We start from the raw sequence: 13752 nt of genomic DNA on the forward strand, positions 1-13752 counted from the left end.
CTACGCACGAACAAGGTCAAGGTTTTTATTCCAGGCTATTTCTAGTACCAAGGAAGGGAAAAGATTGGAGACCTATTTTGGATCTATCCATCCTAAACACATTTCTACTCGTACCAAAATTCAAGATGCTCACTCTACAGCAACTTCTTCCCATGCTGGGCAAGGAGTCTTGGCTGGTAACATTGGACCTCAAGGAGGCATACCTGCATGTCCCAATCAGACAAAATTGCAGAAGGTACCTCAGATTTCTTGCAGGTTCAACCCATTATCAATTCTCTGCATTGCCCTTTGGCTTATCTACTGCGCCCAGAGTATTCACGAAATGCCTGGCTTCAGTAATTGCCTACTGCAGACTTCAAGGGATACAGATATACCCCTATTTGGACGACTGCCTGATCCAAGCAGACAGCAAGCACATTCTTCTGAAACATCTAGCTTATGTAATAATGTTATTGAACTCTCTGGGATACACAGTCAACAAAAAGAAATCAAGACTAATACCCTCTCGGAAGATAATTTTCCTGGGTGCCAATTTGGACACAAACACCCAGATGGCCTACCTCACGCCAGAGAAGCAGAGGCAATTAATTCAATACTTCAGAACACTAGCAAATTGCACCAGGCTGACTGCAAGGAAAATCCTGCATGCTCTGGGATTCATGGCATCTTGCATCTTACTAATCCCACGTGCAAAGCTGCATATGAGGAAACTACAATGGTACCTGAAAAACATATGGTCTCAAGACAGCCACAGTTTGGAAACAATAATACCACTAACTCCATGTCTGCAAAAGGAATTTCTGTGGTGGGCTCAAGCATGTCAAACAAACACAGGTCTTCCATTCAGCAAGCCTCAAGCAAATCAAGTCATCACAACAGATGCCTCGGACTATGCCTGGGGGGCGCACATGACAGACCGGTGCATTCAGGGCAAATGGTCCCAAAAAGAAAAGCACCTTCACATCAATCAAAAAGAAATGCTAGCAGTAATAAATGCTATTATAGCTTTCAAGGACCTTCTACAACCAGGTCAACTATTGATAAGAACGGACAACACCACAATTATGTGGTACATAAACAAACTGGGAAGAACACATTCTTACCCCCTATGCAGACTGGCCATGTCACTTTGGAACATGGCCATGGACTTACAAATGGAACTACAAGCACAGTGCTTGCCAGGCAAGGAAAACACGCTGGCAGACAACCTAAGCAGGAATATGACAGATCCACACGAATGGAAATTGCATCCAAAAGTTTTTACAGAAATAATCCAAGAATGGGGAAGGCCAGACATAGATCTCTTTGCCTCCCACAAGAATCATCAACTTGACAAAATTCTGCTCAAGGATCTTCCATCCAAAGGCCTGGAGAGTGGACGCTCTTTTTTTCAGTTGGACATCAATGACAGTTTATGCCTTCCCTCCTCTTCCTCTGCTGCCCAAAGTTCTATTAAAGACCAAAGCAGACAGACCACAGATGATCCTCATTGCTCCGGACTGGCCAAGGCAACACTGGTACCCACTCCTGAGGAGCCTGACGCATTCCCCACCATGGACCCTGCCTCTAATGCCTCTTCTTCTGACTCAGCACAGTTTCAAAACTCTTCACAGCCAGCTAAAAACACTCAATTTAGCCGCATGGAAGATTCCTTAGCATCACAACAGACCCTACTCTCCAAGGAGGTGCAGGATGTCATTTTGGAGGCCAGAAGGCCATCAAATAGAAAAGCTTACTCTGCAAAATGGAAACATTTTTGTGTCTGGAATGAGAAAAAGGGCCAGGATCCTGGAAAACTGAATTTACCTCAAATACTACAATATTTGGCTGAACTGCTAAGCAGTGGACTTTTTCTCCTCCATCAAAATCCATGCCTCAGCCATTTCTGCAGAATACAACACTGATCCACCTTTATTCTCTCATCCTCTCTTAAGACAGTTCCTCAGAGGGGCTCAGAATTTAAGGCCTCCAAGGAAACAACCAATACCTGCTTGGGATCTTAATTTCATTCTGGAAAAACTGACCTTGCCTCCCTTTGAGCCAGCTGCCTCATCATATTTGCAATATTTGTCATGGAAAACAGCTTTCCTTCTGGCTATCACCTCAGCTCATAGAGTTTCAGAACTACAGGCTGTCATGGCTGTCCAGCCTTTTATCATCTTCCATCAGGACAGAGTTTCCTTACGAACCAACCCGTCCTTTATGCCTAAAATGGTATCCAGGGTAGCTTTAAATCAGGCCATACATTTACCTACTTTTTATCCTAATCCTCAAAACAAAGGGGAGAGATTACTACATTCCTTGGACATCCACAGACAACTGCTTTATTATTTGGACAGAACAAAGCCTTTCAGAAAATCAGAACAGCTCTTTGTGTCCTATGCGGTAGGAGCTCAAGGGAAGCCAATTTCCAAACAGACAATCTCAAAATGGATAGCCCACTGCATACGCTTTTGCTATTCCTTTCATGGCAAATCTGTTCCTACAGGCATTAGAACTCATTCCACCAGGGCCACAGCCACCTCTGCAGCCTTCCTCAGTGGAGTTCCTACCAAGGATATTTTGGAAGCAGCCACTTGGAGTTCTGTGCATACCTTCTCCAAGCACTACAACCTACCATTATACTCCAAATCTAGAGCAGGCTTTGCCACTGCAGTCTTGCAGGGCATTTTGGCTCCTCCTAATTCCACCTAGTGCCTACCACCCCTTTCTTAGCTTTGGGATTCTACCCATCTGTTATGACTGCAGCTGTATGCACGATGAACATAGTACAGTTTTGTACCTACCATAAATGTAGATGTTCGAGTGCTAATACAGCTGCAGTCCAGGTTTCCCTCCCTCCTTCCCCTCTTGGGACAGGCCTATAGGCTAACACATTCTTTTACAACCTGATTGGGGTTTTCATTTATGATGTATTTGCTTGCAACTACTGTATTTTGATTATATTGCACTGCATTATCACACAAATTTATGTATTGCCTTCCTTCTGGGGGCACCTGACATCTGGGGCAAGAAAAACTGAAGAAAATGGCGTCTGCTGGTTCCTTTATACCCCCTGTCGCACTGACGTCAGGGAAGAAGCGACGACAACCGACGCCGGACCTAGACTTTGGAATTCGGCCGACCGAGGACCCGCCTGACGGCAGGAGAACCCATCTGTTATGACTGCAGCTGTATTAGCACTCGAACATCTACATTTATGGTAGGTACAAAACTGTACTTTTTCTGCAGGTGAAAGAGAACAGTCCCATCTTTTTCTCCTTTTGCATGAATTGCAGCATGTCCCACTAGTTTTCTCTTCCTTGCTTCCATTCATGAAGCCATTTTGCCATGCTCGTAATATTTTTGACAAAACATAATACCTTAGCCAAAATCTTGATATCTACATTAGTCAGACATAGAAATATAATTTCGCACTTCCTCTCCCTTTAGGGTATCCGGGTTATCCTGGCCTTCTTCTTACTTTTACACATTCTACTGGAGTCCTATATTCTGTTGTAGTTCTCTAGGACCTTTCACATTTCCTCACCTCCCCATTTATTGAACTCTAGGGTGAATCCATATTTCACTCCAGCTTTCCTCTCTTTCATTTGTATATGGTTTTCCTTATCTTGTCACCTCTGCATTCAGCTTGTCTTTGTTCATCATGCAATATGTCTACATTCTTTCTTGAGTTCCATTCTGTGACTTCTGTCCCTTCCTTTTGTTTGTAAGTCTCACTGTAGCATTTCTTGAATGTTTCCCTGATTAGCTTATCCTCTGAATACTCTGTATCTCTTCCCCTTATCCTCTGCATCTCTCCCACTGCCAGCTTTTTCATCTATTTCTTGGCTAGTCGTTTACCCCTTTGTCTCCCTAATTTTTCTGCAGTAGTCCGTCCAGTGCCATAGTTGGTTTTCTTTCTCCATAGTAACTTTACAGTCCAGTAACACTCATTGATTTTTCTCTGATCTGTAGAGTTTTCCTTCTATTTTCGTTTCTTCCAGATTCCCTGTGTATCACAACTAGCTGTCCAGTTCCTCAGCGAGTCTTTTTTTCTTTGCTCCTGCACTCAGTTTTCTGATTCCATCCCCAGCTTTTCACCTATCGAGGCGGGGGTCCCCCTCGTAGAATAACTTGTATTGTAAGGACTTTACTTGATCATTTTTTCTTTCTCCTAATAAGTGTCATCTTTATCAGTCTTCTCTTTTCCTTTGTTTGTACAGATGCTAAATTTACCTCTCCTTTCCTAAGATTAGCTCACGTCTGTGGACACTAAAGTTCTTCATTTGTATTGTGCTGACAGAGATTGATGATCTGGTAAAACAGTGCTGTCACTAGTGGTCGTCTAGCTAATAATGACATGAACTGCATTGTTCCTGAATAGCTGCTAGTACCCTGTAAAATGTGAGGCAATTCAAACTGTTTTGATTTTTTTGATTTTACCCATTATAGAAGCCTTTAAATCATTATTCTTTGTCACTGCTAGTGCTTGGAGCTTTTCTCCCTGGGCCTCTACTGAAAATGGACATATATCCAGTTAGACTAGCCCGGTCAACAAATGTAAAATAAATAATAATAATAAAATAATAAATGCTAACATTTCTGTTTCTACACAGGTATCATATGGGTGACTTTGGAGGTGAAATTCTAAACGAAGTTAAAGTTCACAAACCTGAGAAGCCTGTTTATAGCACTCCAATATCCCTTCATAATGGAAACCATCACAGAGTTCCAGAATGCAAACCAAAGGTAATCTTACTGTTTTTTTTTTCATATTCAGCAGTTGACGCAGCAGTTGCAGAATAAAGCAATGAGATGCAATGTATATTTCTGTTCTAATACTGTATTTACACATTAATAAAAAAAAAATCTGTCGAGTGCTAGTGCTGTTTTTTTTTTATATTGTCTTTGAAAATCACAGGTGAAAACATTAAGTTCTAGAAAGTGCAGTTAGGGACTTGACATAAATCTTGTACATTCATAGTTGCAGTCCTCATTAGTAAGTTATACTGCATGCTGGTAATCTGTCTCTGGCCCAACTTTCAGAGCTTTACCTTCTCCCAGTGGCTTTGTGCGACTCCCACAGACTCTGACATCAGGATGTTGTTATAAAAGGGATCAGATGATGCCACCTTCAGATCTTTCTTGCTGTGGCTAGGCGTGAAGCTTGCTGCAGGCACTTCATCTTTAGTGAAGAAAATATAGAAGAACAAAAACTTAGGAAATAAATACATATATTAATTACTGATATTGCTTGCCACAGTTATTACCATTCCTGTTACTGTATTTGATATTTTTGATGCTTCTGTGTATTGACAGCGTTTACCAATTCTGCATTCATATACTACAGTGTATAGTTCTTGCTGTTTTCTTGATACTGTAATGTTTTGGTGTATGTCAAGAGACACTAAAAAACAAACTGCAGGAAAGAGTTTTGTTTCCTCAATTGAGGTGCCTTTGAACATCTGTAGTGAGCATCTGTTTTCAGCAAAAGGTGTACAGACAGAATTGCCATCACCACGAGTAAGCTTTCAAGGCTTGATATGTAAAACTGAACACTGTCTTTTGAACATTAAAGTGTCAAGAGGTTGGAAAAGGTAGTAAATTTCATAGGAAGCGAAAGTAATGACTGCAAAGGCAGCACTTTCTCCTCTTCGAGTTCATAATAGTAATGAGCTGTGGCAGCAAATTCAATCTGAGGTGTTAGGGAAGGTATGGTGCATTATGGGAAGAGGGATGAGCTCGAAATTGGGATCCAAGTCATGGAAATGCAGCCAGATCGGATCTGAGGTCGGATCCAGAACCCTTCAGTGAGGAAGAATGAAAATGGACAACAGAGATGCCAAGTTATGGGAAGTACATAACTTCTAGTGTGAAGTTGTTCAATCTCGCCGTTTGTTCTTACACGTGAGCCGAGTCGGCCGCTTTCCAAGCTCTAGATCTCTGATTAGCTTGAGACACAGTCCCTATCCCATGATGCTCTGCTGACAAACCCCAGATCTAGTTTGCCGCTGTAACGGATCTCACGCTCTTTGGAAGAAGCTCGGGCCAGTACCCTTTTTTTCTTGTCTTTTGACAGAAAATTTTCTATAACTATGATAGTTTGTAATGTATATAATTGTAGTAGTCGAAATATTACTTGTTTGTGTTTTTTTTTTAGATACTTAGCGTGCACTTTGTGTGTTTTCTTAGGAGCGGTTGCTCCTAGGCCTTTGGCCGTTTCTTTAGTTGAGTTTTTGACAGGGCTCTGTCAGTGATTCTATCTGTTGTTTTTTTGTGAAATAGAGTTAGTGAGTGTTCAGGGATCTGAACTTTTTTTGTGATTCTTAGTGTTCTTAATAGCTGCAAAGTAGAGTTAGTGAAAGTTCAGGGATCTGAAGGTTGTGTGTGATTGCTAGTGTTCTTAATATTTGTAAAGTTCAGGGATCGAAACAAAAGATTTCAAAACGAACCAAAATCAGAAGTAGTCCAAGAAGAACGAGCCAAGACCAGCAAAGCAATATAATACACCTCTTTATTTCTGTAACCAACTGATAATCCACTCGATAAAAAGTCCAATAATACAAGAACAAGATTAAGCGCTTTCATCCACTGTAACGTGGACTTCCTCAGAATCAATTTAATTAGTTAATTAGTCCATTTTAAAACATTTTTGGCGCCAACTTCATATGTTATTTAAAGACATATTCCATGTTCATTTTCTAAAACTGTTTTATAACTTTAAAAACAAAGAACAAAACACATAAAACATAATATATCTATAAAGCATAATTACTAAAATTGATATGCATAATATGTATTAAAATTGTATTAAAATAGTATAAAAATTGCAAATCAACAAAGCCTATGAAAGCCTATCACTCTAGTTAAGGATAAATCAAATTAAAATATCCAAAGCTTCTAAATAATGTAATGTGAATAATGTAAAATATGAAATATAAAATGTTAAAACCTAACCAAGACCTGGCAATAGAACCTAGCAAAAAAGCAGCATAAAATTTGATAGCCTGTTGTTTAAGCTAAATATAAATATAAATGTAAAGATAAATATAAAGTGCATTCGTGCGTAGTATAGTGAGAAATATATGAAATGTAAACAAAAGCAAAAAATCTAACTATACTATATAAAAATGCTATATAAATATATATATATATATATATATATATATATATATATATATATATATATATATATATATATATATACTATATATAGAACCATTTAAGCAAGAAATGTAAATATTCATAAATTGCCAATAAATTACTTCTTGACTATAATATATGAAAAACTTAATGTAATTAAATTTAAGTATAGGGTGCCAATAAACCCACAATATAGTGTGTAAAAGTATATAAATATAACAGTAGAGAAAATATATATAAATATGTTAATGAAGTAAATTTATGAAGTGATAAAATGGTAAGGTAAAAAATAGTAAAAATTCATAAAATTCTATGGCGGATTGTAATAAACGTATGGCAGAATGTAAAAAACATAATGCATCATCACTTGGGGATATACAAAAATCACAATCGTGATGATACAATTCAAAATCATGATAAAACGTATATTAGATCATAATAATAAAAAAAATGTGAAAAATGAATACTGAAAATCAAGTGTGTATATAAAATTCCTTATGAGCACAAATAAACACATGTAAAAACACATATACACACTTGAGGAATGTGCACAAAAACTTTACATTAAAAAAAAATGGCCTTAATGAAGAATGTTCATTTAAACCTGGCTTAGTGGAAGCATCCGTTAATATTTGCCATTTTGCCTCCCTAACAGCTAAAAAAGCCTTATGGTTACCTCCTCTAATATTGGGGATCACACGTTCTAAGATGGCAAACTTGAAGTAATGTGTATTGTCCGTCTCTTGTATATGTCTACATAAAGCATTACTACTATTATTCTTTTTAACTGCATATCAATGCTCATAAATTCGTCTTCTAAATTTCCGTTCAGTCTTACCAATGTGAAAACAATTACATTGATGACACTTGGCTAGATACACAATGTTCATAGTATTGCAATTACCTCTGACAAACTTTACTCTGGTCCTATTGATGTTATCTAGGATCAAATTTTCATCTTCATTAATTACTTTGCAATACTGACAGCTTCCACATTTCCTAGTTCCTCTATCGTTTCTAATATCAATAGTCTGTTCTTTATTTTCTTCCAATAAGGACTTCAAGTTCATACCCATTTTATATACAAAATTGGGTGTCTCACCCAATACATCCATTAATTCGGTGTCATTAAAAGATACATTCCAATATTTTTTAATAATTTCTTTTATATAGTTTGTCTGTGGAGTGTAATATATAATACATGCCCTGTTCTACTTTTTGTCTACATTCTTTACTGGTGTGTTGCTGACACAGGGGTTACCCAATACCGGAGAGTACTTGGTCCCCCATAATTCAATCACATACATTTTAACCTCATTTATTAAATAATCAGGATATCCCGTCTAAAAATAATTTGCTAATAAAATCCATTTCCTTTTTCATTTCATGTTCAAGTGAAGTCATTCTTGCTGCTCGTATACATTGCCTCTTGAAAATGCTCTTTTTCATTTTCAAGGGTGGAAACTCGAATATTCCAAATAGTTGTTTGAAGAAGTAGTTTTTCTATGAATACGAGAGGAAAAACCATCTTCAGTACTAGACACAAAAGTATCCAAATATGAAATTCCTTTTCTACTAAAATTGCAGGTAAATTTCAGGAAAGGACTTGTACTGTTGAAATATAGGACAAATTCGTCTAGAATCTCCTCATTCCCTTCCCATAAAATAAATATATCATCTAAGAATCTGGTGTATAATTTAATGTAGTTATAATATTGACTTTTGAAGACATTTTCCTTTTCCCAATCCAGGAGAACAAGATTGGCAAATATGGGGGCACAAGCTGCCCCCATAGCTACTCCTCTAATCTGCCGGTAATACTCTCCTTCAAAATAAATGTAATTGTGGTCCAGTACTATACTCATCAGTTCCGGAATTACCTTACTTTTCTCCCAATCCAAGATTGAATACTCATAAATACTGTCACTGAAACTTTGCATTCCCTGTTCCTTGGGGATACAAGAAAATAAATCTATTACATCAATAGTCACAAATATCAAATCTTTTTTCCAAATATCTTTTGTCTATAACCCCAAAAACATCCATGAATCTTTTATAATATGGGGGATCCTAGCATAAATATGCTTCAGCCAGTTATCAATGACTTGTCCCATAGGGAATGTCTTGGACCGACTACCCGAAATAATGGGTCTAAAAGGTGGGTCTGCTGTATTTTTGTGTACTTTAGGTACTCCAACAATGGTAGCCATTAAGGGATAATCCACTTTCATAAAGTTGTACAAATCAATATTAATTCTATCATGCATTAACATATCTTCTAAATACATATTACTACGTCTATATCCAATATTTATCTGATTTAGCGATATGCTTTCATAATTCCCTGATTCTACTAAAACGTTAAACATTTTACTGACGTATATGTCATTATCATAAAGTACTATACCCCCACCCTTATCTGGTTTTATGACCCTTACTGTCTTATCATTCATAAGTGTTTGTAACAGGCAGGCCTCCTCATTTTTTAAATTACTGTAGTTTTTAACTCCCCTTGTACTGTTTTTTAACTGATACAAATCTCTTATAACTAATTTTTCAAACAAGGAGACTTGTGGGTGGGGGGGTGGTATGAAAGTACTATTTTTCTTTAAATCACTACTCACAATATTACTAGTGCCATCTTTAAAATATATGGCTAAATTTAATTTTCTACTATATTTTTAATGTCAATTACACTATCGACAACCCTTAAATTCTTGTTTGGCACATATTTCATTCCTTTAGAAAAAAGAGAAAAAAATTCCTTTCCAATAGTTATGTCCGTGTAATTAAATATGTTAAAACCATTATGTTGGTGTATCACAGTTTTTTCTGTTTTTTCTGACTTTTCCACTTCAAAGATAGACTCCGTTTTTTCTTTACCCCTGTCTGGTGTACCATAGCCCATACCCTTCTCTACCATCGTCGTTGTCTCCAGTTCTGGTTGTTCCAATACTTCTGTCCTACATTTCTCCCATTCCCTCTCCATTTTCCTTGTTGATACCTGTTCATGTCCTGATCGTAACCTTCCTGAAAATCCTGATTTTCATAATTATTGTAAGTTGCCCTATTCGGGTTGTTGTTATTATTATAATACTTCTTATTTAAATTAATTTCAAATTCATATTTGCTACTTTCGTGGTTTATTAGATTCCACTCGTATACTTTTCCATCCTTATAATCTCTCATATCCCCCTCTATTTTTTTACATTTTCTTACCACAATACTATTAGCTCTCTTATCCGCTTCCAAAAATTGTTTTTGATATAAATTCTCCCATTGGTCAAAAACCAAATCTTCTGTTATATTTTTATTCAATTTCTCTGCCATTTCAATGTATTGACATAATTTTTCATCATTCTTTTTCACTAATAATTTCATAAAATCAATACCAAAACAATTAAACAAGTTCTAAAATTCTTTGCAATTACACACATTTAATTCAATGCCCATAGGTTTCTTAAAAAATCTCAGTCCCTTAGGGACAATGTTCATTGTTATGCATTTGTTCAAATAGGCATTATCTATTTTAATGCCTCTAATTATACCCATATATTTGCCTAATGCATATATATTTTGCTTTAATGTTCCTTGGCTATATTCAACACTCTCTCTGTATAAAATAACACTGCTTTTTGCATTTTCAAAACAAATATCCACTGCCAAAAAATCATCCAATCTTCCCCTAATACCACTAGAACAGTGGTTATTAGTACTGTCTTTAGTTACTGTCACATTAGTTTTAGGATTAGAATTTGGTTGAACATTTTTAGTGGTAGCTTTCATACCACTAGTAATGGCAGAAGAAAAAGATTTACCTGCCATTACTCGCTTAGGTTTGGTACCTGTACGTTTAGATTCGTCATCGATGTTGTACGTAGAAAAATCAAAGGTGAAATCCCTCTCAGTTAATTTACTGTTGTCCTGCGTTTTGTTGCGTAGGTCTATTCCATTACTTTGTGCTTGGTTAGAGTAAACTGAACGCTGACCGTTCGGAATGTCAAAATCCGCTTCACTGGAACTGGATAGCTCTCCTATCCCCTGTGAAAAGCTGAATCCTGTCCGTTTAGACTCTACTTGAGTCATGAGCTCCAACAACCGGGTGACTTTGCCTTTTAATGACAAAACCTCTGTTCGCAGCTCACTGATGTCATCACTACCGCTAGGTGTAAGCTTCCCAGTGACCAGCTCCCCTTGGGTATCCATAACAACAAATAGAAACAAAAGAATTCAAAATGAACCAAAATCAGAAGTAGTCCAAGAAGAACGAGCCAAGACCAGCGAAGCAATAATACACCTCTTTATTTCTGTAACCAACTGATAATCCACTGCTTTTTTACTAGGTTCTATTGCCAGGTCTTGGTTAGGTTTTAACATTTCATATTTCATATTTTACATTATTCACATTACATTATTTAGAAGCTTTGGATATTTTAATTTGATTTATCCTTAACTAGAGTGATAGGCTTTCATAGGCTTTGTTGATTTGCAATTTTTATACTATTTTAATACAATTTTAATACATATTATGCATATCAGTTTTAGTAATTATGCTTTATAGATATAGTATGTTTTATGCGTTTTGTTCTTTGTTTTTAAAGTTATAAAACAGTTTTAGAAAATGAACGTGGAATATGTCTTTAAATAACATATGAAGTTGGCACCAAAAATGTTTTAAAATGGACTAATTAACTAATTAAATTGATTCTGAGGAAGTCCACTATACAGTGGATGAAAGCGCTTAATCTTGTTCTTGTATTATTGGACTTTTTATTGAGTGGATTATCAGTTGGTTACAGAAATAAAGAGGTGTATTATTGCTTCGCTGGTCTTGGCTCGTTCTTCTTGGACTACTTCTGATTAAAGTTCAGGGATCCTAACCTTAGCAATTGTGCTGTTTTCTCATTTTTTTTACACCTCATAAAAACAGAGATCAGGGTTCAAGCGGTGTGGCTGTGGACAGAAGATGTCCATCACCGACCACCACACCTCATTTGTTTAATTTTTAGGGCCTTTACACCTGCAAGAGGACTCTTTCATCTGCCACTCTTTTAGTTGGCAGAGTTATGCTGGAAAGGCGAAAAAAGCTTATCGATAGAGGCCTCTTAAAATCGGACTTCCTAGAAGCTTTAGATAAGTCTGAACAGACTTCCAGATCTTCGAAGGGGTCGAAGTCTTTCAAGGTGTCATCGGAGCCCAAGTTATCGGCTCCGAGCACCTCTGGGAAGATTCGGTCGTCGGCTCCTCAGCCCTCGGAGCCGAGCACCGAACCTTTGCCTCAGAGCCAAGTCCCGAGTTTGGAACCAGTACTAGGGGTTTTAAAGTCTCCTATCCTTCGGTCAGTGGATTCTTCGGCTCCTTCGACCCAGAATTCCAGAACCCTCTCGGATGTTGATGTTGACCGTGTGGTGCAGAGACTCTTGGAGAACCCGGCCTTGGCCAAATTGCTTTCAGCTTTATCTCATCTGGCATTGAAGCCCGACACCCCCCCCCCCGTCACAGTTTCTGCTCCTCCTGCAAGACCAATCGAGCCTTCAGAGCCGGAAGGTGATGTCCTGATAGTTGTGGAACCTTCGGAGCCGAGGAGTATTCTGGTGCCTTCGGCCCCTTCGACCTTGACATCTTTGGTTCCGATCGAAGGGCCTCGGAGCCGACACTTTCTCGCTGGGTCCGGGGGGAAGAGTCGAACTGAGGCTTCGGTTCCCACTCTTCCTCTTAGGGCCTCGGCGCAGTTGAGCTCGGCTCTGTACTCTGGTTTGGAGCCCGTGGTCTCGGCCCCGAGGAGACTGCTGTCTTCTTTGGAACCGGCGGACTCCTTGGACCGAGACACCGGTTCCTTCCACGCCATGAGGAAGGTCATGTCTGCTAAGACTTTTACCTCTTCAGGTCCTTCCTCTTCCTTCCCTAAAGGGCCCCGTTCTGTCTATACATCACAGGTTCCTACCAAGTGTCGAGACCCAGAGCCCCAGGTAACCCCATCGGGCGACCCCTGCTCTACGGAGACTTCACCAGACGCCCCCACAGATGAAGTCCCTAGGAAGAGACTGTGCAAGAGGTGGCACTTGGATTCCCCTCAGGAATCCTTGACATCAGACACTGACTTAGAGGAATCAGAAGGGTCTCCATGGTCCCCCTCAGAGGATGTCTCATTTGCAGACATCCTAGAAATACTTAAGCAGAGGGGTGACTGGCAGTTCCTTACCCCTACTGAGGATCAGTCGGTGCTCCTGAAGGCCTGTGGGTCTCAACCTTCCACCTCCTGGGTTACTCCGCCTTTCGACGAATTAATGGACTTGATCGCTTGAAAGGCGTGGGAGTCTCCTGATTCCATGGAACCGCTCCCTCAGAGGCCCAACAAATTTATCACCTCCCCTCAGGATAAGTCCTTACAAAGGGAGTGCCCGTTGATGCCATGGTGGTGGCGGCGGCCACCAAGAAAGAGATGTCAGAGACCTCCTCTTCTGTCCATCCTCTGAGTAGAGATTCCAGGACAATGAACAGATATGGGAAATGCATCTTTAGTTCTGCGACATTTGCAATGAGATCGCTTAACTATTTAACCCACTTTACCCGTCTTCAACGAGATCTCCTCAAAGAGCTTGGAGATGCTCTACAGGGCAACACAGA

General features: G+C 38.8%; 1 protein-coding gene across 1 annotated transcript in view; it reads left to right on the top strand.

Moving 5' to 3' along the window:
* Nucleotides 1-13752, top strand: part of EPC2 (enhancer of polycomb homolog 2) — a 3037718-nt gene that overhangs the window by 1665551 nt on the left and 1358415 nt on the right. Inside the window, exon 6 of the mRNA XM_044074869.1 lies at nucleotides 4599-4731. Within this exon, the coding sequence (XP_043930804.1) occupies nucleotides 4599-4731 (133 nt within the window). The remainder of the gene's footprint in view (nucleotides 1-4598; nucleotides 4732-13752) is intronic.

This window comes from Protopterus annectens, chromosome 6.part0 (assembly GCF_019279795.1).
Source record: "Protopterus annectens isolate FY-2018-M chromosome 6.part0, PAN1.0, whole genome shotgun sequence".
Lineage (NCBI taxonomy): Eukaryota > Metazoa > Chordata > Ceratodontiformes > Protopteridae > Protopterus > Protopterus annectens.